General features: G+C 46.4%; 1 protein-coding gene across 6 annotated transcripts in view; it reads right to left on the reverse strand.

The window, feature by feature from the left end:
• The window catches only part of pleca (plectin a), a 43,431-nt gene extending 20,219 nt beyond the window's left edge, over positions 1 to 23,212 (reverse strand). For 2 of the 6 annotated variants that reach the window (XM_061267873.1, XM_061267872.1), the window contains exons 1-9: positions 22,974 to 23,212; positions 22,477 to 22,514; positions 20,642 to 21,685; positions 18,770 to 18,983; positions 2,825 to 2,886; positions 2,147 to 2,161; positions 1,718 to 1,807; positions 675 to 752; positions 506 to 598 (exon numbers count right to left, since the gene is read on the reverse strand). In XM_061267873.1, the coding sequence (XP_061123857.1) occupies positions 506 to 598; positions 675 to 752; positions 1,718 to 1,807; positions 2,147 to 2,161; positions 2,825 to 2,886; positions 18,770 to 18,983; positions 20,642 to 21,685; positions 22,477 to 22,514; positions 22,974 to 23,136 (1,797 nt within the window). In that variant the 5' untranslated portion in view covers positions 23,137 to 23,212. Of the gene's footprint in view, positions 1 to 505; positions 599 to 674; positions 753 to 1,717; positions 1,808 to 2,146; positions 2,162 to 2,824; positions 2,887 to 3,278; positions 3,545 to 5,681; positions 5,890 to 18,769; positions 18,984 to 20,641; positions 21,686 to 22,476; positions 22,515 to 22,973 lie in introns of those variants that run through there. The other 4 variants (XM_061267875.1, XM_061267877.1, XM_061267874.1 and 1 more) reach the window with 3 other exon arrangements.
• Positions 23,213 to 23,778: the final 566 nt, after the last annotated feature.

Raw genomic sequence — 23,778 nt, forward strand, 5'->3', positions numbered from 1 at the left:
CTTTTACCGACGGGCTCTTTTTTTTTTTTCATAGACAAGCAGAAGACCACGGGGGAAACCCGAGAAGAATGACTCAGAGCCTGAACGGAAAAAAAGGACCACCACCCAGTTCCTGCTGAAAACCACTGCGGGAGGATTTTTTTTCTTCCTCTTCTTTTTGGTGCTTTTTGGTCTTGAGAAAAAAAAAAAGGAAGCTGACTAATAAATGCCAACTGGGGTATTCGTTCCCATCGCTGTTGAAAGCGATCACGCCCACGTCCTTCCCCAGGCTTCCCTCCCCCGGGGAAGCACTGAGTCACTAAAATCAAACCCCGCATCCCAACATGACCATTACGGCTTCAAAAGAATTCCTGCAACTCCCACTCCTGTGGACTCAAACTTTCCAAAGTATGCTACGCCATGAAACAACTCATTCTGTTTTTTAATCTAAAAATGGTTCCTCCTCCTCTTTCCGCTCTGAATTCTTGAAAACCAGCAGTCTGTTTAACGAGGGTCCAAGGGGTACCTGGAAGTGCAGGATGATGGTCCAGATGAGGCCCAGGGTCAGCTTGGGGTTTCCGTCGGCAATGTCGTCGTTCCTGATGTTGACCAATTTGACCTGTGATGGTTGCAAAACGACCCGTTGGTGAGACAAACGTGGACATGCAAGCTCCTGGGATGAGTTTTCGACCCACCTGTCTGCGCTTGAGAAAGTCCAGCGCGATCTGGACGTTCTGAAGCTTGTGGAAGCGCATGCGGCCCTTCTCCCTTGGCTGAAAGAGAAACCAGAGGACACGCATGGTTGGCCAACGGTGAGGAAAGCGTTGTGGATGACTTGGATGAAGGTGCCGGGCCACATGTGACCCGGAAGTCAGATCCACATGGGAGCACGCGTGACCCAAGCGGGACGTCGAACGGCCGACAAGGTGTGATCGCTGTCCGTTTATGATCATGCAGCAGTCAAAAGTACAAAACCACTAGACTTTTCAATTTAGTCAGCTCCGATTTGATCATTCATTAATTAAATGTAATTTTCAATTAAAAAATAAATACATTTGAAATTCTTACACTAGAATGTTTAATAAATATAATTAATTAAAAGAAAACCAATTATATTTAATAAAATTGTATTATTTGACTAATTAATTCATATAATAAAAAAAACATTTAATATCATTGTATTAAAGTGATTTAAAATATACCACGGTATTAAAAATGGAAGATTTTTTTATTATGATAATAAAATCCTGAGTTGCATTTGTCTTATCAAGAGCTGAAGCGCTCCTCCAAAAAGTGAGCTCCACTTTGCCATCCACTTCACAGCAAGTGGCACCTGACGATTAACATCCAAACATGCAGTTGATGTCGGAGTGCGGGGATTTTTTTCTGGGAGGGGGCGTGGCTTTGCTGGTGGTGGGGTCATGGTGGAATGCATGCCCTGCCAGAGCCAGGCAGCACTCACCAAGCGCACGTTCCTCACGAGGTCACGTTCCCTCGGCTAGCACGGCAAGAGCATCACGACGACGAGGAGGGGAGGGGGGGGCAGGAGGGTTGTAAGGTTGTTAGAGCCCCCCCAAAAAATGAGTCAACAAGATGGCGGCCAAGAATGAAAATTAGTGTAAGAGGAGAATCAACACATGCCACACAACAGTACAACAACAACCGGAGAAAACAGCACAAGAAGCGAGGGAGGGGAGGAGGGAGGTAAAGGCGGGTTGAAAGGTCAAAGGTCACTCACCAGAGTCTCTCCGGAGAGAACCTCCAGCAAGGAGATGAGGTTGTGGCCATCGCGCAGGTCCTCGTATAGGTCGCTGACGTGACGCTGCGCCTACAAAAAAAAAAAAATGCTCCAAAATTGAGGGCAGCACAGTGCCATAGTGGGTCGTATAACTGACTCGCAGGCAAGGGGTTCTGGGTTTGGACACACATTAAAAACAAACAATCATGCGTGTTAGGTTCTTTAATGGCGCTAAATTGTCCACATATGTTATTTGTCTAGATGCGTCCTAATGTTCATTTCCTTCTGCAACATGGGTCACAATATTAGGAACAGCTGGAATTGGGAAGACAGCACACTGGCAGATTTTTTTTTTTTTTTAGCACCGCACTGCACTCCATGCGTTTAGCACTTAGCAGTTTATGTCGGGGCCAAACACAAAGAACCTACCTCAGCCTTCCAGTGCTGACGGGATAAAGAAGAAAGGGCGTGTGGTGGAAAATGGAGTGATGAGAAAGAAAAAAAAAGATTAGGGAAAGAATAAATGATTTTTCTGGGGGAGGGTGGCTGGAACCTAAAAATGAAAACAGCGTTTGCATTTCCTTTTTTAGCAAAAAAAAAAAAAGGTCAAGTTGGTACCCCAATGAAGGATGCTTAAAAAAAAAAAAATCATGACAATGAGTCAGCTCCCGTATGGCCTCGTTTCCATAGATGCGGAGTTATAAAAACACAAATCAAAACCACATCCTGCCCACCCCGGCAAACTGATGCTATCGCAGGACGCACATGGCAACCTGTGGCGACGGCGGCAGCAGCCCGCTTGGCCCACTTTCGCTTCCTGAGCATAACAACCCGCATCTTCATAACCATGACAACTCAGAATGTCAAGTGATTTTCAAAGTGCGTTGTTGTTACTGAAGAAAAATGTGACTTTGTCGTTCCAGTCTTGTTTTTCCTGTGACTCGCGTGTCACAAGACTTTCACTTACAGTCAACTCATTGATATTGTTGAAGCGGAAAAATAAGTAGCGGCGAGACAACAAAGCCGCGTGTTGTTTTCGGAAAACCAGATGAAAGGCATCGCAGATTTGATAATTGCTATCTTAGATGAGCAAGTGGCGTTTCGTACCTTCACTAGATGCTTGTTGACCCATTTGGTGAAGGTCTTCTTCTGAACTCGGTCTCGCTCGTCTGGTAGGGGACAAACAATGAGGTTAGTGAATAAGACCAAATCAGAGGAGATTGCAAAACAACGTCACGTCGCACAGGAACATGTTGCACCATGTGCACATTCCTCAGCATCAGGACATCAGAGACGCAAGATCTCCGAGGTGGATCCCAAAATTTGTTTTTCATACCAGAGAAGCAGTAAAACGTTTTAATGCAAAAGAGAGATGAGCGGCACACCAACAAAAAACTGTTTTTTTTGCTATTGAATTCATAATTCATTTACGATAATCATCCTCCAAGAGCAGAGTTCACGACACCTCAGGGGGCGTGGCCTGTTGGAAGCCCACCACCACCATCAACACGCAGCACACTTGTGCCTCCCCAGCCCGAGCAGAAAAGCAATAAGATTCTACCTTTTCTGTTTCCCATAGACTTGAGAACGCCCTGGTAAGGCGAGTCCTCGATGAAAACTCCATCGCTGCTGTCCGACGAGGACTGTCGCAATCCAACCTCCATGGCGAGCAACCAAACAACCTTTGACTTTGAAGATGAAAGCGACTGCCTGTTGCTGCTCCTCCGACTTCCTCTAAGGCTGAGCCGCCACGCTTTTTGTTCCCCCACACGCGCACACCAAAGCGTGCCTGCGGGCAACCGTTTCACTCCAGAGAGAGAAGAGAAGAATCTCTCTCTCCTGGACCGGCACGGTAAAGGTGTGACCACACCCTGATCGGACAACAAAACCCCTCCTCCTCCTTGGTGTTGCTAAGACCTGACAAGTGATGACTTTGAGGTTTTGGTTGCACAGGTGAACTGCGACAACGAGAATTTGTTACTCAGTGGAGTGGCGTCAAAATTTTTGGTTTCATCTCATGACACCAAATTACAATAAAAATTGAATCACATGTTAAATTCGTTAGAAGATAACTTTGTCTGCAGTGGAAAAAGTGACTCAAGTGGGGTGGCCGTCCTCTACCGCTCGGGCGGCAAAGACCACATGACGACCATGAGTCAAAGAACAAGAATGGACTCAAGCGTTCCGGTAGCAGCATTGAAGTTGGAAATTCTTTTCCCTCATTTTTCTTGGATGCTGTTCAGTCTTTTATACAAGCGTCAATTGTAAGGCGCTCCAACAAACCAAACAAGGCAGCCATTGAGTTTCATCTTCAAGTGTTAGCGACTTGTCGATTGGGAGCATTTCACAAAAAAAACATTGGCTGATTCACGTCTTTTAAATTCCCGCAGCGTTCGGAAAGGAAGGATTCTTGGGATGTTTTGTCAGGGAGGAAACTTGTCGGGACAAGAGAAGCAAGACGAGGGTGGGGTGCTTCCACCCCCTCCACTCGACCCCCCAGTCTACCTTTGACACACACCTGATGGCAGAAAAAAAAGGCCACTTAATGAGCCAGAGAAAAGACCCATGTTAAATATCGACATCAAAGACTCTCTTAGCAAATCCACTTTGGAGACAAACCGCTAAGATCCATCTCAAAGACCTTCCTTAAAACCCCAAAATTCATCAAAGACCCGAGTCTAAGACAACTCAGCAACTGTCACCCAAAGGTCAACAACCATTCTTAAAATATCCCCCTCAAAGACCACCCTCAAAGACTCACTTCAAAGACCCCCTAATTGCAACACAAGAAAACACCGACTAATATCCATGAAAGACTTTTGTTCAACTGTCTACAAATTCACATCAAATTAATAGAATGCGTCTTTGCGGCTGTCATGGATGTTTTTGGTGTTGCAGAACGCTTGTGCATTCTAGACAAGGGCGCGGCCGCCCCCCTTTACCCCCCTCCTGCCCCCTTCTTCGGGGGGCCCCACCATTTGCCAATATCACTCCAACCGTGTCAGAAAAAACAAGTGCAAGTGAAAGCATGCGTGTCCATTACAGAAACAAGAATGCAAAGCAGCGCCAGGTACCATCTGGCCCCCGCGGCATTATGGGTCGGCGCCAAGCTGCACCAGAAGTTCTGTTACTATTCAACAGTGTGGAATGTGCACTCTTGTAAACATTACTCATCGTAGGTGAAAAATTAACTCACTCAGTCACCAAACCTTTTATTTTTTTATTTATGTGTAGTTTCTGTCGCCCTCTAGTGGCAATAGACTGCAATAACACTTGAGGTTAGTTTAGGCCCTAAACTTTAGGGGAAAAAAAGGGGAAGGGCAGTGGCGTTGAGGTTTGGTGGTAATCATGGCAACACAGTGAAAACATGATTCTGTTGACACGGATGTTCGCCACTTAGCAGTTGCAACAGTTTACTGATTCAAAAAAAATATTTGTTGTACACGTGTTTCTAAACATAATGACATCACAGTAGAAAACAATGAATCAGACCAGGCTAAAAAGGGAAATTTAAAATAGGAATATCATAATATTAATAATAAATGGATAAAGTGATATGTCTACAATATTTCAAAATAAGTGGAATTTTTTTTCTAACTATAAATAGCCATAAATGACAAGGCATCGTCAAATCTGCATTTCGCAAGCTTTTATAGGACAAACTTCAAACTAAAAATGAAATGATCTCAAAAACCTAATGCTAATAAAATAGAATTTTTTTGAATTAGCATAAAATGTGTAAAGGGTCACATAAAGCCATCTTTGATTTGAATTTACTGTTTTAATTTCTATTTCTGTACCAAATTATCCCACTGTTAATTGTAACAAGACATGACTAATCGAGTCCACTGATCAGACGCACAACAAATCAACGCACAGTGCGCATGCGTGCGTCAATCCTCCTCCTCCTCCCGAATAAAATCCGCCTGCGGGGAAGTCCGTGAGCGCGCGCGCGCAAACATACCTGCGCAACACATGCGGCTATAAAGGTGCGCGTCCACGTCCTCGCACCTCATCTCGTGGATATAATTCATCATGCGATAAGTGTAGGTGCCCCGCGCCTCCCTGCCGTCTTCCACGCGAGCCTCCATGCTGCGTGGATATTTTTTTCCCTCCCCTAGAACTTTTTGTGTCTACACGAGCTCCATGGAGGAGGAGAACCGAGCGTAGTGTCGTCTCGGATTGCACCCAAGTCCAACCCACTCCTGCTGGTGCGTTCAGTGGCCGTGCGTAAAAAGATGCCATTTACGCGCAGCCCCGCGCACGCCCCCGAGGGTTTTTTCGCCCCCCTCGCTCTTTTTATTTTCCGTAGCCATGTGTGACTTCTGCACCGCCCACCACTTGCATAATCCACCCCAGTGCGCCAATTAAACCCACACACGCAACACACACACACGCACAGAAGCACACGGGAGACACATTTCCCATAGTCGTAAATTAAGTGTGTGATAAAAGTCTTTTAGAACGGACACTTTTCAACAAACAAAGATGAGAGTGCATTTACCACCGGCCACCGATTGCGCAACACTTACAGTACAGAGTGCACATATAGCCTCACCTCTGCCATGTTTGCAACAGCTGCGCGTCATAAATAACCCACGCACACGCACATGCACACTGAAGCTAAGCTATTGTTGTCTTGTGAGCAGTAGTGCTCAACCATTCATGTCCTTCACGGCGTGTGGAGGAGAATCTCACAAGACGTAGGAGGACTCTTGAAAGGAGTCGTTTGTCTGCAGTAATTCTCTCCAAGCGGGCATGTTTCAAATTGTGTGGTCGTAGACCACCGCAAAGTATCTCGCTGGGTGTTTATGATACAGTAAGTTTCAGAAGGAACATCGGATCCATTGGACCCTTATGGCTAGGAACCCAATGGACAAAATGAGCCTATTAGAGGCAGCTTCAAACCAAAATGGCGGACTTCCTGTAGCTTTTCGGGCATAGAGTCTTGAGATTTTTTTTGTGGGTTTTGTCATAGTAGACGTGTCTACCAAATTTTATGTAGTGAACTGAGACGGACTTCAGGGACTGAATTTTAGTTAGTCACGATTTATTTGCAAGTCAGCAAAAACTGCATTTCAAACCATGGTAGATTTCCTGTGGTTTTTCAAGCACGGCTTGATCAGACTTTTTTGTGGGTTTGCTCATGACAAACACGTCTACCAAGTTCTGAAGTGAATTTGGCTTCAGGGGCTGAGGATTTTTGGGGCAAGTCATCCCAAAAAAATGTCATCTTCCCAACAAAATGGGCTTTGCTTTTCTGGAGTTTTTTGTGGGTTTGAAGGAAACATTGTTCTATAGCAGTCTTCGTGTCTGTGTGCAGTAAAAGTGGGCTCCTCTCCCATCGTGAAGTCTGTTATTAGAGAGTGAGTGAATGACTCACTGCAGTGTGGAATATAAACTGCACTGCAGTTTTGGGCGCGGCTGGCCACTAAATGGAAGCGGCCTTTAATGGACTACGTACTTTGCGGCAGGACGATATGAAAACTGTAAAAATCCTGAAGACTACCATTGAGAATTCTGCAGGAGAATCTTTTGTTATGACTGTCTCCGGGATACGACGGGCGACCGGTGTCAAGTTCGCCTCCTGGCTTGGAACTTGCCGAGCTTTTTTTAAACGCCGCCGTGCTTCCTAATGACCCAAAGGCACCTTGGGGCTTCAACTTTAATTACTGAGATTGAATTCAGCCCGCTGGGATGATAAGTATCAAACAATATGATTCTGATTAATAATTATCACAGAGCGGTGTCACGTTCTTGTGCTCTTTTGAAGCTATCAAATTCAGACGCGACATCAACACGATGTCGTCTGTAACGCGATCCCGTCTCCAGTGCAAACATACGCAGTATTGATGCTGGCCTTTCAAATTTGCACGTCATTTTGCAGTCAAAGGTTGTTAGCAAGTCCACATTCTGCAAACTATCATCTTGCTAAGAAACTATTTACTGTACACGGTTAAAAACCTCTTAGATGGAGGAAATTACGAGGTCGATCTTGTTATTGTCAGAGTATGCACGTGAAAAGTCAGCTTTTATCGCGGCTAAGGTGTGTCCCGTCCTTTTCCTTTCTTTTTATGACCCCAACTGCACCACTGGGGCCCGGTTACGGAAAAGAAAAACGGCCTGGTTGGTCGGGAAACAATCGCACCAAAATGGCCGCCGTGCTTTGACAGCGGCATTTCAGACAGGTTTGTCCGACACGCAAAACAAGCAGCCTGGCTTCTAGACTTCGCCTCAGGCGAGGTTTCAACGAGTCTGAGTTAGGCGCGTCCCAGCTTCCTCACCACCAACATTCAACAATTTTCAAACGAGTTGAGCAGGTCTTATGTCAGGGTAAGTTTGATGTCTATTTTTAGAAGTTTTCCACTAATGACAGCGATTGTTTTCATAAGCACTATAATGTTTGCAACTATAAGGCACGTATGTCACTACTTAAAACTTTAAATTGGAGTAAGAAGATTAAATAGACATTTTAAAGTTAAATACAACTGAACTGAATCTAATAAAAATATTTAAATAGTTGAACTGTGATTCTTTGCGTGCCACTAGAGGAAGCCAGCGGACCACGAATGGGACCCCGACCGCACTTTGAGAACGACTTAGCGTATAGCATAGCGTAGCATAACCGACAACACAAGGTTTGAATTTTGTTGCGCAAACTATGATGAAGTCGTAATCTTCAGGCGGGTGGAAAAAAGTTCAACCTTTTGTTTTTTTAAACATGCTATGTTTCATTTTGCAGTCAACTTCAACAAATGAAGATACGAGCGGCCTTCCGGAACCTAACTTGCTTCGAAGTAGGCGCCTGTTGCCTTGACAACGCACCCAAAGAAACTCAGCAGTCTGAGCTTTGAGGAAGAAAAACTGACACGCGTCCAAAACCAAAACTAAAAGCAGCCGGCGCCTTCTCGCTGGCAATCACGGGGTTAACTCCAGCACTGTCAATCCACAGGAAACTGAGCTGAGGGAGGAGCGGGGAGGGGGGCCGAAGGGGGGGTGGTGACGGCAGACGGGATAAGAGCGCAGCGAGGACGGCGGCGAAGACCGAGACCAGCCAGCATGCAAGGAAAAAGTTTCCGTCCTTGGACTTGAAAGCGGCAAGGTCGTCCCCCTCCCCACTTGAGTTGCCCTTGAAAGTGGCACAGCGCCGCTTACCTCGCTTCCTGCGAATTCTCCAGCGCCACACCAGCAGCAAGGTGACCAGGTGGCCTGCCGCCACCAGCGAGGGGAACAAATTTCCTGGGGGGCTCGCCGGCATCGGGCCTCGCGTAAGAGTGTGGCGATCGCGGCCGATTTGCCCACACGTGGGAGGGCGCGTGGGTGGGGGTGACAGGTGAGGAGGGGAGGGACAGAGTGGGAGGGGTAGTGGCGGGGGGCGTTAGGGGTGTGGTGCCATCCGGGACGTTTGCGAGCTGCAGCCAACACCTCCGGTAGTTTTTACAAAGAGAGAGAAGTCGCGGCAGGAGCACGCCTCCCTCCCTCCCTCCGTCCGTCGCTCTCACTCACTCCCCCTCCCTCCCTCTCTCACCCCTAACCCTCCCCCTGCACTCACTCCTGCCGCAGCTTCTGAATGATAGCAAACAGACACTCACGAAGGAGACAAGTCGGAGCGGCCACTCACTTTCTGCACTACTTTGCCCAGAACTCCATTTCTGCCTCCGCACAGCTCCTCAACATTTATAAACAAACAAGAATGCTCCACCTGTTTTAAAATCAGAGACAAGTCAGAGCAGGGGAGTGCCTCCCTCCCTCCCTCCCTCCCTCCCTCCCTCCCTCCACCTGCTCCACTCCTGCCAGTCCACGCAAATCTGCATGGAAATAACCTCCAAATTAAAAGCAAATAAATAAGACTTGAGGAAAAAGAGCCATGAGGAGTCCAAACTCTGAGCAGGAGTGAGACCTCCTCTCGTTCCCTCTTTCACCCTGCACTCCACCATGGCCCTGACCTGCACGGGAACAACTTCTTAATTTTCCAGAATAAACAAGACTCCTCCAATAATATTCACAAATCCATCAAGTCAGTGACCAAGCGGGACTCCCAAGCAAAAATCCCATGCTTGCCCAACTCGCTCGCTGCAGTCTGACATGCCCGCATACATACACAGTTGAGGCCCGAGCTCAGTTTCCCGCACTGTCTTTCCCATTGCAGGATCATACGACCTTTTCCTCCCTTTTCTGTAATGTTTACAATCAAGCCTGAGCCATTTTTTCCCCACTCCCGCCCCGTTTAACGCCTTAATCCCGCTCAGCGAGACTCATTATGCAACTCCCGTGAAGGCTAATTGCAAACTTATGGGCAGAAAACTCTCTTCAAATTCTTCACAGCTTGTTAAGTGATAAGAGCTGAAGCAATATTTTTAGCCTCCTTCGCACCGCATGTCAAGCGGGAACAGTGGGGCCGATTTCCTGGTAGCATCAAAAGCGCCGATTTGGCAGCAAGTCAGCATCAAAGAGACGTTTTGTCTGCAGTGTCACAAGCAATCCACTGCAGGCAAAAAAAAGGGGCGTTGGCGCTGCTCGGATCGATCCAGGGAAGATGAAAACATGGCGGAGGCACGATGATGATGATGCAAAATTCTATACACACAATGCAAATATTTACTGAAGTAGCGCTGCCCCGTCATGACTGACACGTAAAAGCGACCAATGGCGGCGGTGCACTGCCAGAGATGCAAATCGGACTTAAGTCACGTCAAAGAGCCGCAAGTCAATTTCAATGAAGTTGTGCTAACTGAAATATGAAATTTGGAGTTTTAAGAATTCATTAAAATATTTTTGAGGTGTTCTTTATATTAGACTTGAGGGGGATCATTTCAAAATAGAGATTTCATGCCAAAACTTTTAAAAAGTAGGGGGGAAAAGTCCCCCAATCCCCCCCAAAAACGTGTTTTGTTTTGACAAAAGTTCACAGATTGAATTAGAAACACTTCTCGGATGTTTTCAACTACAAGTCACATTTACATGGAGTGCCATTTGCATATGGGTGTACCTAATCAAGTGACTTGACCACTTGTCAACCGGTGACATGAAACCACAAATAATTGCGTGACAACAAGGCAAAGCAGAATTGACGCACAAAGTTCTGGCCAGCCATGTGAGCGGAACAGATGTGTGGAATTCCGCCGCCCCCCCCCCCCCCCCCCTCGTCCGCTCCAAAAGGGAGGAGTCGGCGACCGCTCCCACACGTGCGACGACGCACAGACGCTCAGCATCCTCAAGTGCCCGTTCGCTCCATAAACACTTCACGCCTAATGGGTTCCCGTTAACACCATAAACAACAACGTAAAAGAACTTTAAAGTGGACCGAAAACGTCAAAACAGTAAATAAAAACGTACCACGTGGAGATCCGGGGCAAACACAGCAGCACAAGTCCATCCTGCCTTCTTGCGTGCTCGCCACTTTTCCTCAGACCTGACCTCTCCACATTGTGTCTTCTAATCAGAACCCAATGGGAGGCGGAGGCGGAGGGAGGGAGGAAGGCAGTGAGGGAGTGTGGGGAGGGGGGGGAGCTAAGGGAAAAAATAACGGAATGAAAAAAAAAAGTGGAGGCTCGTCAGCCGGGGAAGCGAAAAGCAGAAGGGCGCTGTGAGCCGAGTGGAAAGAGCATCTCATGCGTGCTGCTGCTTTACCCTGGATGGCTTCCATGTGTCGCAAAGGAGGGGAAAAAAAGAGAAAAAAATGGACAAAGGGCGGAAAAGTAGTCTGACAAAGAGGCCTCTGTGGAGGTTGTTAAAAAATAAATAAATCAATGCTGCGCCTCATTTTTCTTCCACAGCTTCCGTCTGGGCGCAAGCAGCACATGAGCGCTAGATGCTCAAATTGCAAACTGTCAAACTCGATATAACGCAAAAAGAATTGTGCAAACTACACCACCGAGTCCAATTAGCTTAATGCTAACAAGAATGCAAACTGCCATAGAAGGGCTAATAAAATAACATCTGCATGTGACCATTCTAAAAGCAACAGATATTTGAAATAAAAAATGAAGAAACTCTAACAAAATTGAATTTTTCAGAACTAAACTAACGAAAAATAAGAAATTAAACGATTATAATAGAAGAGACATTGCAGCACACACAGAGCGGGCCGCAGCGGCCACGAGAAAGCATTTCCATGCTGACACCTTTTGGTAAAAAGGATGAACTGTCGGCGCCCGCCTACCTTGACCGTTTTGAATCAAAAGCTCCATGAAGTCTCGGTTACGCGCGGGCTCCATCTTAAGGCTCCCTTGTCACGTCTGAACGCATTGCACGGCAACGGAGAAGACACAGCAAAAAAAAAAAAAAAAAAAGGCAGCAGAGGGCAAAGCAGGCAGTCCGGCCCGAGAACCGCGCGGAGGGGGGCCGCCGCTTGCCACATGTTACACCAGCGTCTTCACGGAAAACATGAGCCAGCCTGGCACCACACCAACCATAATACACCTTAAACATGTCAGCAAATAGGAATTAATAGAATGGAGCATCTCCCCGTGGATATTAATCTTAATTGAACATGATGAGCGTGCTCGCTTTCCGCCTGCTTCTCATTTGGCTGCATTATTGCGCATTTCACAAATCGCATTATCAGCTCGCCTATATGAATCAAGATGGCTGAGATGACACAAATTAGTTTATAAACCCGTAAGCAGGTTAGCGGACTGTGAGCGACGCGACATGTGAAAATCATAACATGTCAAATGCAGCTCACCCCGCGGGGGAGGTTCGGGTTTGAGCGGACGGGAGGACAGTAGCGGGTGGTTGGAAACATCTGGAAGCTATGCGGGATGGGAAGTGCGGCCAAAAGGCTCAGACGGCTGCATTCAACGTAGTTTACATTTTAAATTTGTTTTCACCAGCGAGCTCTGCGACTTCTGGAAGCTACAAAAAGTTAAACGAGGATAAACGAAGCTTGTCAATTGCGCCGTTGTCCTGGCAAGGCTGACTCGGAAAAAAGCGCGGCTTTGAGGAGGTACCGCGGTTGTTGGCGGGGCCAAAAATATACACAGGAGGTTTGGAAGATATTTGCAAATTTTTCTACTTCTCCTCCGCCGTAATTTGACTTAAACACGCTAGTGGAAGTACGCCATCCTTTAATTTTCAGACTCCACATTGCCACGCCATCACTGCATGCTGCTTTCATTCTACTAGCACCACCACAAAAAAGAAAAGAAAAAAAGAATGGCAGCCTTCCTGTGTCTTGGGCGTGGTTGATCTACTTATTTTTGAAGTTGTGCTCATGATAGACGGGCCTAACAAATTTGATCAACCTGTCATACCTCACAAAGCTTCTCAGAGCAACTCGAATTCCTGACGGAGTTTTATGGCGAGTGATTTAAGACGCCTGGTTGTCTTCCAAGCCGTTGAAACGCAACCCTGCAGTTTAGCGGCTGGTGTGGAAACATCTGGGAGTAAATTGTTGCGAACGTTCCAACATGGCTCACCTTTCACCCAACATACAAGAGAACAGTGATTGGTTTCTGCGAGCAACTACATTTCGAGTTAGCTTGTAAAGTATCAATTACAGTGGATTCGAACAAGAGCCCTGCGGCACTCCACGTGCACTTGAGTCTCTCCAGTGTGAAATAAGATGCGCCATATCTGACTGGTTATATGTGTTAAAGACTAATTGGTCCAGTATCACTATTTCAACAATAGCAAACAACCAGTTTCAATGTCATCATGCCAAATTTAAACAATTGATCACAAATGACCCAAAATGGCCGCCTGTGGGAAAGTGCCCTCAGAGTGCCTCAAGAATTTGGTGTAAAGGTGACTGCACTCGAGTTTATGGGAGTGTGTGTCAAAACCGCTCGTTGCCATGATTCATCTCAAAATGTTGGTAACCATGGCAACGTGACCCTCCACCTAAATATGACTCAATGCTATTGAGACAGAGGGACTAATATTGCTGCTACTGGCAACACTCCAAGGAAAAATAAAAACAGACGACACACACTTCCTGTTGGCTAGTGTCACAGAAATCATCACCCCAAGTCATCTCCAGGCATTTGCGCCCCCTTGAGGAAGAAAAGCAGCATTGTAGATTTCATCAAGAACTTCACAAAACTATGAAGAAACATCTTGCAAAGCAGTTTCATGAAAGGGTCCAACCAAAAACGCCACCCAGTGGCCACTCAAGGAAAATGACTGACTTCAAAACACGTGGGTTCCATTCATTCTTAATATATGCAGGTATTTTTACAAACTAAACAAAATTGACACTAACTGGACAGTTCATTAGGTACACTATGCACATTTAATGGTTGTGGCATTCCCGTTCACAGACAGAAGGAGGTGAGGAATGGCGGCCATTAACGGCCGCAACTCAAATTAGCAATAGAGGCACGCGAGAACTGCAAATTGGCATGCGAGAGGCGCGAATGTGCATATCAGCGGAATTGGCCGACGGCCGACGCGGGCTGGACAAATGTTTGTGGAGCATTCAGACAATGATGAAAGGTTTCCCCGCTAAACTGGATATTTAAATGATTAATATTTAACATTAAAACAGCATTTCACTCCGTACAGTTTGACTTGATGGAGTTGCTAACACGGCTAACGAGTGCATATAGATTGCATCAAGGCCCGATGACGACCCCCCCCCCCCCAAACTAGGCTTATTAGCACTTTCACCACAAGTCTGTGTACACTACAAACATGAGCTGTGTCAAGCACTGACCTTGTGGAGCCTAGTTAAGAAAAAATGTTTAATGCTGACTTATCAGATTGCCATGCTCTGCTCTGGTGAAGAGCATATTGACAAATCCCCCAAATGAGCTGTGAATATTTGGGTCAAGAACCGAGCCAAAGCTGATTGGAATGCTCTCGGCCAAGATGTATTCAGAACTTTGAATTAAACTCCAGCTGGCGCTCGCAAATGAACTTGAGCGATTCTTTCAGTGGAGGCCCAATGAAGCGAGGGAGGTTTTGTCTCTGGATTCCAAACGTGACCCCCCCTGCCTTGGCCTTGCCGAGCGGGTCGGACTCTTTCACATCCCTCCTCAAAACACCAAATGGTAAAAACAACTCCTGACTGCTGTTATCACCAAACTGCTAACTTTTGCATGAATGCTCAATGGACACAACATTAGGTACGCCTGCACCGGTCAAATTCTTATCCAAAACGAGCTGGAATAAAGAACTTGCATCGGGGCTAAATGGGGCTGTGACCCAGTAGATCCATCAGATGGAGCTGAGGAGCACTTTGTGGTATTCATCATCTGCTGATGGATGTTTCTCCAATACTCCAAGACGTGGTGAACACCGACTTCTGATTGGATGCTTGCTCGTTATGATCTCACGCATGCCGGAGACCGTCACGCCCCTTCAAGTTAACACCACGCGATTCAAAACGCCGAGCGGAGACCACCTTGCGCTGTCGCCGACCTCGTTGCCACGGCGATGCTGCATTGCCACTCGGCTTTGCCGCATGCATGCAGCAGCCGACTCCCTGCCCCCGTGCGGCCCCCACAAATGGCAACAAAAGCTACAAAATGATCCTCAACTTATTACTGCAAAAAACAAGCGGATGATGCCAAGTACCTTTAAGAGAGCTGATCTCGTGCTGTATGGATCTGGCTGGATCCATGTCGCCAGCCAATCTGAGGATGGAATAGTCTCAAAAACGGCAAACAACCGGCCTGCCTTCTCTCTCTCACTCTCTCGCTCTCTCTCACTGGCTTACTCACTGAGCTTTGGGGTTTTTGTGCCCTCCTGCCTCGCACACAATCCCTTTCATAGGGGAAGTGTGAAAAAAACAAGCACACCTCCTCCGGCCCCACCCTGATGGTGCATCCTCCTCTTCCTCCTCCTTCACTATGTGACCCATTGCTACGATTAATAATACCAAAGGAAGTGACTCAGCAGTTATTTGCCTTGAAAGCTGTATGCAGGAAAAACAAAAGCAGGTCATCTGTGCATCCAACAACAGTGCAGCTCTGCTTAGAATAGGACTTTGAGTCTGAGGAATATCACGAGATGCCTGCGTGTAATTTATATTTTTATTGTCGTAAAGGGACTTCAAAATAAGGCAATTTGTCATATTTTCTTTAAATAACTAGCCGATTCATTGGAATGGGTTCATCAGAAATTCTGACAGACACTGCTAATATTATGAGTCTGTCAACGTTCGACTGAGTGACGAGTTAGCAAAGCTGGAAAGCTTTTTTTTTTTTTCTTGTGACAAATAATGGAATTAATCATCAAATAGCTCGACAGTCACATGATTGCCGACATGTTGCCTCCCCTTGGTCGCTACAGTAAAAATTTCATGAACTATTTTGTGTTGCCTCACAGTCGCTTTTCATTTTTTACAAGACGGAATTATGACAGAGTGGCATCTCCGTATCAAATACACAAAAAAATATTTTGCAGGGACTCGTTTTCATTTTCTTGTTTAGGATAACTAGCAAAAAGCTGTTAGCATCACAGAAGTTGACTTGGTGGAGGTTAGCGCTCATTAAACGTGGATGACTTGATTGAAATGGGTGTCTGTGTCGCAAAAGCTGACAAAGCACAGTCCACCCGTGGTGGCTTTTCTTTTAAGCGGAGTTGGACGAAAAACGGCGGTCGAGCGCGGACGGACGGACGGACGGCTGACATTCCGCGCGTGAGTCGAGCTCGCTGTGGCGTGCCTGAGCCTGCGCGGCGTTAGCGCCATTGTTGTGGGGATGAGCAAGCAGCAGTCGTGTTGCTGTTGACATCATACAGTCTTGGTGAAGCAGCATGTGGCTCATGAGTCACATTTATTTTCTAATAAATTTTGCATTTAATTATTTTGAACAAATACTAAGTAATAAATATTTGCTGGGCCGGATTAAAGAATGAAATGGGCCACCAGTGGCCCGCAGACTATACTTTGCCCACCCCTACTTAAAAACCTTTCAAAATAAAACTGATTAGGTTCAAAATTTACCAAAGTGTGACGACAAACACGGCCACCATGAGAGCAAAACAATCATTTGTTTGTATCACGATAAGAAATCGGCCAAAAGTGGACTTTGGCGCCCGATGACTTGACCTTTCTGCAGCTTCCACTCGTAAATTTGTTTTTAGGGACGAGAGGGGGGGGGGTTGCATAATTAACAGCTGTTGCTAAATCTCAGACTCGGGGATTGGAGGAGACCGAAACTAAATCTCATGCCCAACGAGCCTCTCATCTCAGATCCATTTCAAGCCACACTTCCTACTCCGGTTCCGGGCCAGGTTAACTTTGGACACAACTCAAATGTGTCCCAATACCTTTGTGCAAGTATGTTTTTACGGATCATCTCTCTAATATTTTTCAACGGAATATGGCACTACATCAATAACTGCAATAAATATAACTGTAAAGAGTTATAAATGTCTGTGTGTATTTTTATATTGTCAGTCTACAAACTTTGCTGCACCATTTGTGTTCAATGGGCACAGCAGTTTGTGTGTTACTATTTTTAAGTTGCATGAAAGTCATCTGAGAGAAGCACGGCATTAATGGGTGGGGTATGATGAGGGGGGGGGTTCTATATACATGCTCCCAAAACAAACTTATCATGTCGCCGTTTTAGATGGGAGCTTTCCTGGCATTTGCGCATGCACTTTAACGGCAGCGTAGTGTGTATTTTGGGTGTCCCTGAAGGGGGCGGGGCACATTGCATGCCGTGATGTATTTAAAGCGCGGCGTTGAAATGGAAGGTAAACAAGAAGGCTCTGTTTGCTTTGCACTGCTTTGCTAAGTATTTTGCTTTTTAGCTACAGTTGGGTTTAGAATGAGGTGAGTTTCTAAAAAGTGTTGCCCTGATGAGCCTTCAACTCCAATGTAGCAGACCTAAAAGGAGCAGGAAATGATAGCATGGCAGGATTAGAGGCGAGTGGGGGGGGCCGTGGGAAAGAAAGCAGCAGTTGGCAAAGATTCCGCCAACGGAGGAGTTTTTGTTTGCAAGCAAGCTCTACTAAGTGATCTGCGCATCCAACAACATTGCAGCTCTGATGGCGTGTGACGTCACAGCACGGCCACGTGGGTTCGCATTCTGATACAGGCAGCCCACCTGGCCCTAGTAAAAGCGTTACCTTTATACTTCTCCCTCACATTCTCGTAGGCCTGCATGTAGTCCTGCTCCTCGGGCAGCCGCTGGCCCGGGGTGAGCATGGCAGGCTGGGCCTGGCCCGGCTCCAGGGGACGCGTGCTCGCCTTGACGCTGGCCACCGCCTCGCTTGCAATTGCGCTCATCTCTGGTCCAAAAGCGAGTCAAAGCAGGACAAAAAAGCCTCGATCCCCCACCCCTGCCAGCCTGGCCCTATGTGGACCCAGACTCAGCCTGGACTGCGTCTCCCCCCTGACAGACACTTCAACACACACCATGACATGTCAGACCCCTCCTCTTAAAGGCGCAGACCACATGCTTTGAGGGGGGTCCGGCCAGATGACGCGTCTGCTTCAAAGCGCAAATGATATCAGGGGTCATTTGAGGTCAATCAGAGTTGAAGACTCAATAAGGAGCAAAGTAAAGCCACTATCCATAGTTTCAACATCCCCAAGCAAAATCAAAGGCACCACTGATTAAAATCGACTATTTTCCAAGATAAAACACACACACGTGAGGTAGTCAATCAAAGACGCACTAAGGGTGTGCAAACTTTTGTGCTAATGGTTTAGTCATAAAGTGGTATTTCAAGATCTGATTTAAATGGATTTTATAACCAATTTATTAATACTAAAAGCCATTATTTGACAGATAATGTATTCATAAATGGTTTCAGTTAACACATACATTATGGAGCATTTTAAATTGAGCAATTTTTGGGAGGGAAAAATGACGGGACTGTTAATGTAAATTCTTGGTTGTCCTTCAATCGTGTGTATCATCACATCGCTGCAGTACCCCACCCTGACTAATCAATATCGGAGGAGGGGGGCTCTTATTTCATACCACACATTTGCTTGTCAATCGATATGCGCCACGCGACCCGCCGGACACTTCATTAGGTACATGCAGGCCAATGAGAAGTCAACGCAAGAGCCGGAATACAAAGCAAGTTTTGGGACACTAGATGCTCCAGACTCCAGACTATTTGGAAGCCCAAGAAGGATGGTACCTGCGATCCGGAAGATGGCACGCTCGGCCGGGTCCATCACGTCACCCGAGGCCGACTTGGAGCGCTTGATGCGGTGATGCTTGGGCAGGTTCCAGGGCAGCGTGTCGCCCGGTGATGGCGAGCCCCCCAGCGGGTACGTGTCGGCGGTGCTCTCCTCCGACGCCGCCCGGACCAGAGGCCTCCTCATGGGCTGGTCCTGCACCTCTTCGATGGCCTGCGGACAGGGATGCAGAATTACTACGACAGCTCACGGCATACAGTAGATTGCAAAAGTCTACACACCCTTGTTTAAAAGCCTTTATTTGGGATAACTCAGGGGGAATTTATAAGAGTCCCACTTAAGTTTGAATGGGATTGGCAACATTTCCAGTTATAGGACGGTGTGCACACTTTTGCAAACATATTTATACTTTTATTTATTGCAAATTATTAACAATGTATTATTAATATTAATTACATTATTAATGATTTCAATTTTTTTTCATTTAAAAAAAAAAAAAATTGGCATCAAATGAGGCGAGGACTCATTACGACCTGACTGCGCTGAGTCACTGTCAGAGCAAAGCGCGCTGCCTCTAAACTGGGCGCTGGCTGCGCCATCACACGCCCTCTGATTGGACGAGCCAGCCGAGATTAAAATAAATAAATAAATAATCCGTCTGCTCCGGAACACAACAACTATATATCGAGAGTGTCACATTTCAAATCCCTCCAGACCGTGTTACTGATGCACTGTAACACTTCTCTGGAAAATTAACACTGCCACAAAAGAATTACAATAGATATTATCTATATTTACAATAAATGATAGATAACAGAATAAACTAGAGCTGGAAGGCAGACAGAATAAAATAGATATAGAATAGCACATAGGTAGATATAGAATGAATTCATTTATCATAAAGGTATTAATGACATAACTAGGTTCAAATGTTTGCATCTATGTTGCCATAGAATCTTCTATCATTGAATCATGCAGGTGTACCTAATAAAGTGGCCTGCAACTGGTCTGTGCGCGTCATTTGCAGAACTTAAAGGGGAAACTCATTCAACATTCACGGGCCTCAAAAAAAGCCACCACCGCGTGACCGCTGCTGTTTCTATTATCTTTCGACTTTTCACAGCCATCCTTCCATCCATCCATCCATCCATCCCGTGTGCAGGGCTGCACCTGCAAACAACCTTCCCTTTTCCGCAGCGACAGCGAACCTCATCATCATCATCATCATCCTCATACTCACGGTCGACATGTTCATAGGCGTGGCGGTAGCGGTGGGGGGCCCACGCAAACAGTGCGTTAGCAAGCGTCGCATGCAGGAGTTGATGGCACACTTCAACGCGCCTTCATCAGATTCTCTGCAGCAGGAGCAGCAGCGGGAGCAGAAGGAGAGGAGGCGCGCATGCGTGCTGCATCCCCGAGGGGTGGGGGGGCAGAGTGGGGGTTTTGGACTGTCCCGGGCTGAAAGCGACGCTACGTGGAAGATGACTTTAAAGAGTCTTGGAGGCTCGATTATTCTATAGTACCTATATTGTTCATAAATTAGATTTCAGCTCAATACAACTGCAAATCAATTTCAGATGTTCTAGTAGGCTTTTCTCAACATATGCAATTTGAGGACTGGTTTTGTGTAAACTACATCGAGTTGGAACAAAAGTTGTGGGGTTACATAATGAGCGACCAATTTGTTGTGAATGGAGCACAGTGTGCCAGTCTGTTTTTTTTTGCATGCCATCCAATCACGGCATCTCGTGCCAGCTTTGTCAGGCCGTCGCCCCTGAGAAACTAACTTTTTTTTTTTTTTGCAACAGACAGAAAATGTCTGCCCTAATGTGTCCAGAGAGTGCAAAGGGAAACAAAACAACGAAGCTCACCTTGCTTTTTCTCCTTCTCTTCCTCCTCTTCTTCCCAGATGGTGAGGAGTCCTCCAGGGAAGATGGCTCAGTTTCCTTTGGTGGCACCTCTACCACTTCCTGGATTACTTTCAGCTCCGTCTTCTTGATTATCTTTGGCTTCTTCACTTCCTGGATCACCTTCACCTCCTCCTTCACCACCTCCTGGCTGACCTTGACTGGTTTTGCCTTCTTCACCTCCTCTTGGACTACTGTCAATGTCTTTTGTGCCTGCTGAACTACCTTTACCTTTTCGTTCTTAACTGGTTTTGCCTTCTTTGTCTCCTCTTGGACTACTGCCAATGCCTCCTGGACTACCTTCAGCTTTTCCTTCTTAACTGGTTTTGCCTTCTTTGTCTCCTCTTGGACTGCCGTCAATGCCTGCTGGACTACCTTCACCTTTTCCTTCTTAACTGGTTTTGCCTTCTTCACCTCCTCTTGGACTGCCGTCAATGTCACCTTTTCCTGCTGGACTACTTTTGCTTTCTCCTTGACCATCTTGGGCTTCTTTACCTCCTTTGCTTCCTGGACAACCTTCAGCTCCTTTCCCTTCTTGTTGGGCTTTTCCTCCTGGATCTCAGACTCCTTGACCTCTTTCTCCTTCACGACCTCTTGGACTACTTTTTTCCCTCTCTTGCCCTCCTTCTCCGTAATCTCCTTCACCTCTTGGATGGACTTCTTGGCTGGCTTTGGTTTCTTCACCTCCTCCTGGAGTGGCTTCACCTCCTTAGTCATAACCTGGGCCTCCTGGAGCACCTCTTCCTTCTCCTTGACCGCTTTTGCTTTCTTGATGATCTTCTCTGTCTTTACTTTGGTTTCCTGGACCACTATCAGTACCTTCTCTTTTACGTTCAACTTCTGGACCGCCTCCTGCTCCACCTTCGTCACCTTCGACTTCTTGACCCCCTCCTCTTGACGCTTCTTCATCTCCTTTGCATCTGGGACCATGTTTGCCTTCTGTTCCTTGACCACTTTTGCCTTCACTTGGATGGGCTCAGTTTGCTTCTCTTTGGGCTTTTTCCTCCTCTGAAACATCACAAAATAAAAATAATAACACTTTGCCTTCAGTTTTGCTCATGTTTGAAAACTTTTCTTCCTATGGGAGTGGATGTTTGACACTATTTGACATGTTGATGGTGGCATTTGCGTGCACAGGCCTCTCATTCACTCACGTCATTGTGATGGAATGACGAGAACAACTTGTCCGCTTCCATTGTATTGCGTGACATTTTTCTTTTTATCTTTGTTCACATGTGAGCGGCACACAAAGAGCTTCACACATGCAGGCGTGGTGAAGACAGACACACACACACACAGTTTTGATATTTAATTCGATTTATCGGTACGGCAAACCGACGGCAGTCCAGACTGCAGCTGTGGTTAAAAATAGAACCACTTTATTCATCTGCCATTGATGTCAGGCCAATTCTTGATTTATTTAAAACATGATGAAACAGTTTTGACAGTTTGGGCGAATAAAATAAAATATTGCAATGTTTTACTACCAAAGAGGAGGATTTTGTTTGTCAGTTTTGGGTTGGTTCTGGGAGCTTGAATAAATGTTTTGGGTCCAGATGTGGAGCTTGAGACCAAACAGGTTTCAAAACTTAACTGCTTATGGGCTAAACCTTTTAAGGGGAACTAAACTGATGAATCAGTTCATTGTAATTAAATTGGAGTGCTAATTAACGACATTTTGGGAGTGGGTGGTGATTTGGTGACGTCACCAGACAACTGGAGTCAAGTACATGTGAGCAGGGACCCCTGAAGTCCAAAAGGAGGCATTACATCATTGGTACTGGACACACTGGTCTTACCTGAAGAAGTCTTTTGGATCCGGGCGGCTTCACCATCACTGTGTAAGAGGGAGGAGGAAAAGAATAAATAGTTAACCAGCTTTAGTGAGCTCAGGAAGATTTCATTCTTTAGCTGTCTAAATAAGAACTACAGTTTACCTCCAGTTATCTTGTGGAAGCACATTATTTTATTTGTCCTGCCACTACAACTTGCTTGCATAGAAAGATGAACAAATATGCATTATCTGGAGGTCATTAAATTTGGGGATTGTAATCTCTCCCAGATTTATGCCCATGCATATTTTGGTTGTAATTGTGAGCATGAAAGAGCCATTGTATGCACACCAGTACATTTCCAAACCACAAAGTGGTAGCAGAGCCAGTTTAGTGGCGGAAAAACCGCCACACAAGTACAAGTGAGTCAGAGTGGAAATCTGCACAACCTATCATGTGGAGAGGGAGGGAAGAAGGAAGGAAGGAAGGGAAGGGGAGGAAGGAAGGAGGGAGGGTCCACCTACCCTCCAGGTAGCGCTCCATGGAAGCTGAGGAGGAGTCACGGTTCCACGTGTAACAGCAGAAGGAGAAGAACCACACCAGGAGCGTGGCCAGGACCAGTGCCAGAATCCACAGGATCCGAACCAAGGCCGGGTCCGTCGCCACCCAGGCTGTCAGTGTGTCCATGCTTGCGCGAGTCGCGGTGCAGTCTTGTCAGGAAGTAGCAGCGAGGCGCACGCTGATGGACTCCAGCTGCCGAGCCCCACGTCAGCTGCAAGGGAAACGAGAGAAAAGGAGGAGAGGAGAAGAGAGGAGGAGGCGTGGAGAGCAGCCGGTCTGGCCACCGGGCCCCTCCTCCGAGACACATCAGAGGGAATCCTCACTTAAGACAAGTCACAAAAATGCACCTGAGGCACTTTGCCCGTATACAAAGCAGCACATTAATTGTCTGCAAGTATTTAGCAAACCGGTTTGTGGTGGAAAAAAAAAATTCCAAGGACTGCTGACGCCCAAGCTTGATAACTGCCTTCACTGGACATTATCAACAGCAAATATTTGCACAGTGAAGGCGGATGCTGGTCAGGATTAACATTGATGCTAAAAGGTGTGGTGCTTCAATAACAGGCTCACCTGGTGACCCAAAGGAATCATAAAAAAGAGCACCTTAAGTGACAAATTCAATAGAATGCACATTTGTGCACGACAAACGAAACCACAATGGAATGCTGCAGACATCTGGTGGACGAAAATGGAAGTGAAACTCATTTGCGTTCAGATTGCCCAACAGTGAAATGTTGCAGACAGTAAAAACAGAGGAAAGTCCGACAC

Source organism: Syngnathus typhle, linkage group LG20 (genome assembly GCF_033458585.1).
Source record: "Syngnathus typhle isolate RoL2023-S1 ecotype Sweden linkage group LG20, RoL_Styp_1.0, whole genome shotgun sequence".
NCBI lineage: Eukaryota > Metazoa > Chordata > Actinopteri > Syngnathiformes > Syngnathidae > Syngnathus > Syngnathus typhle.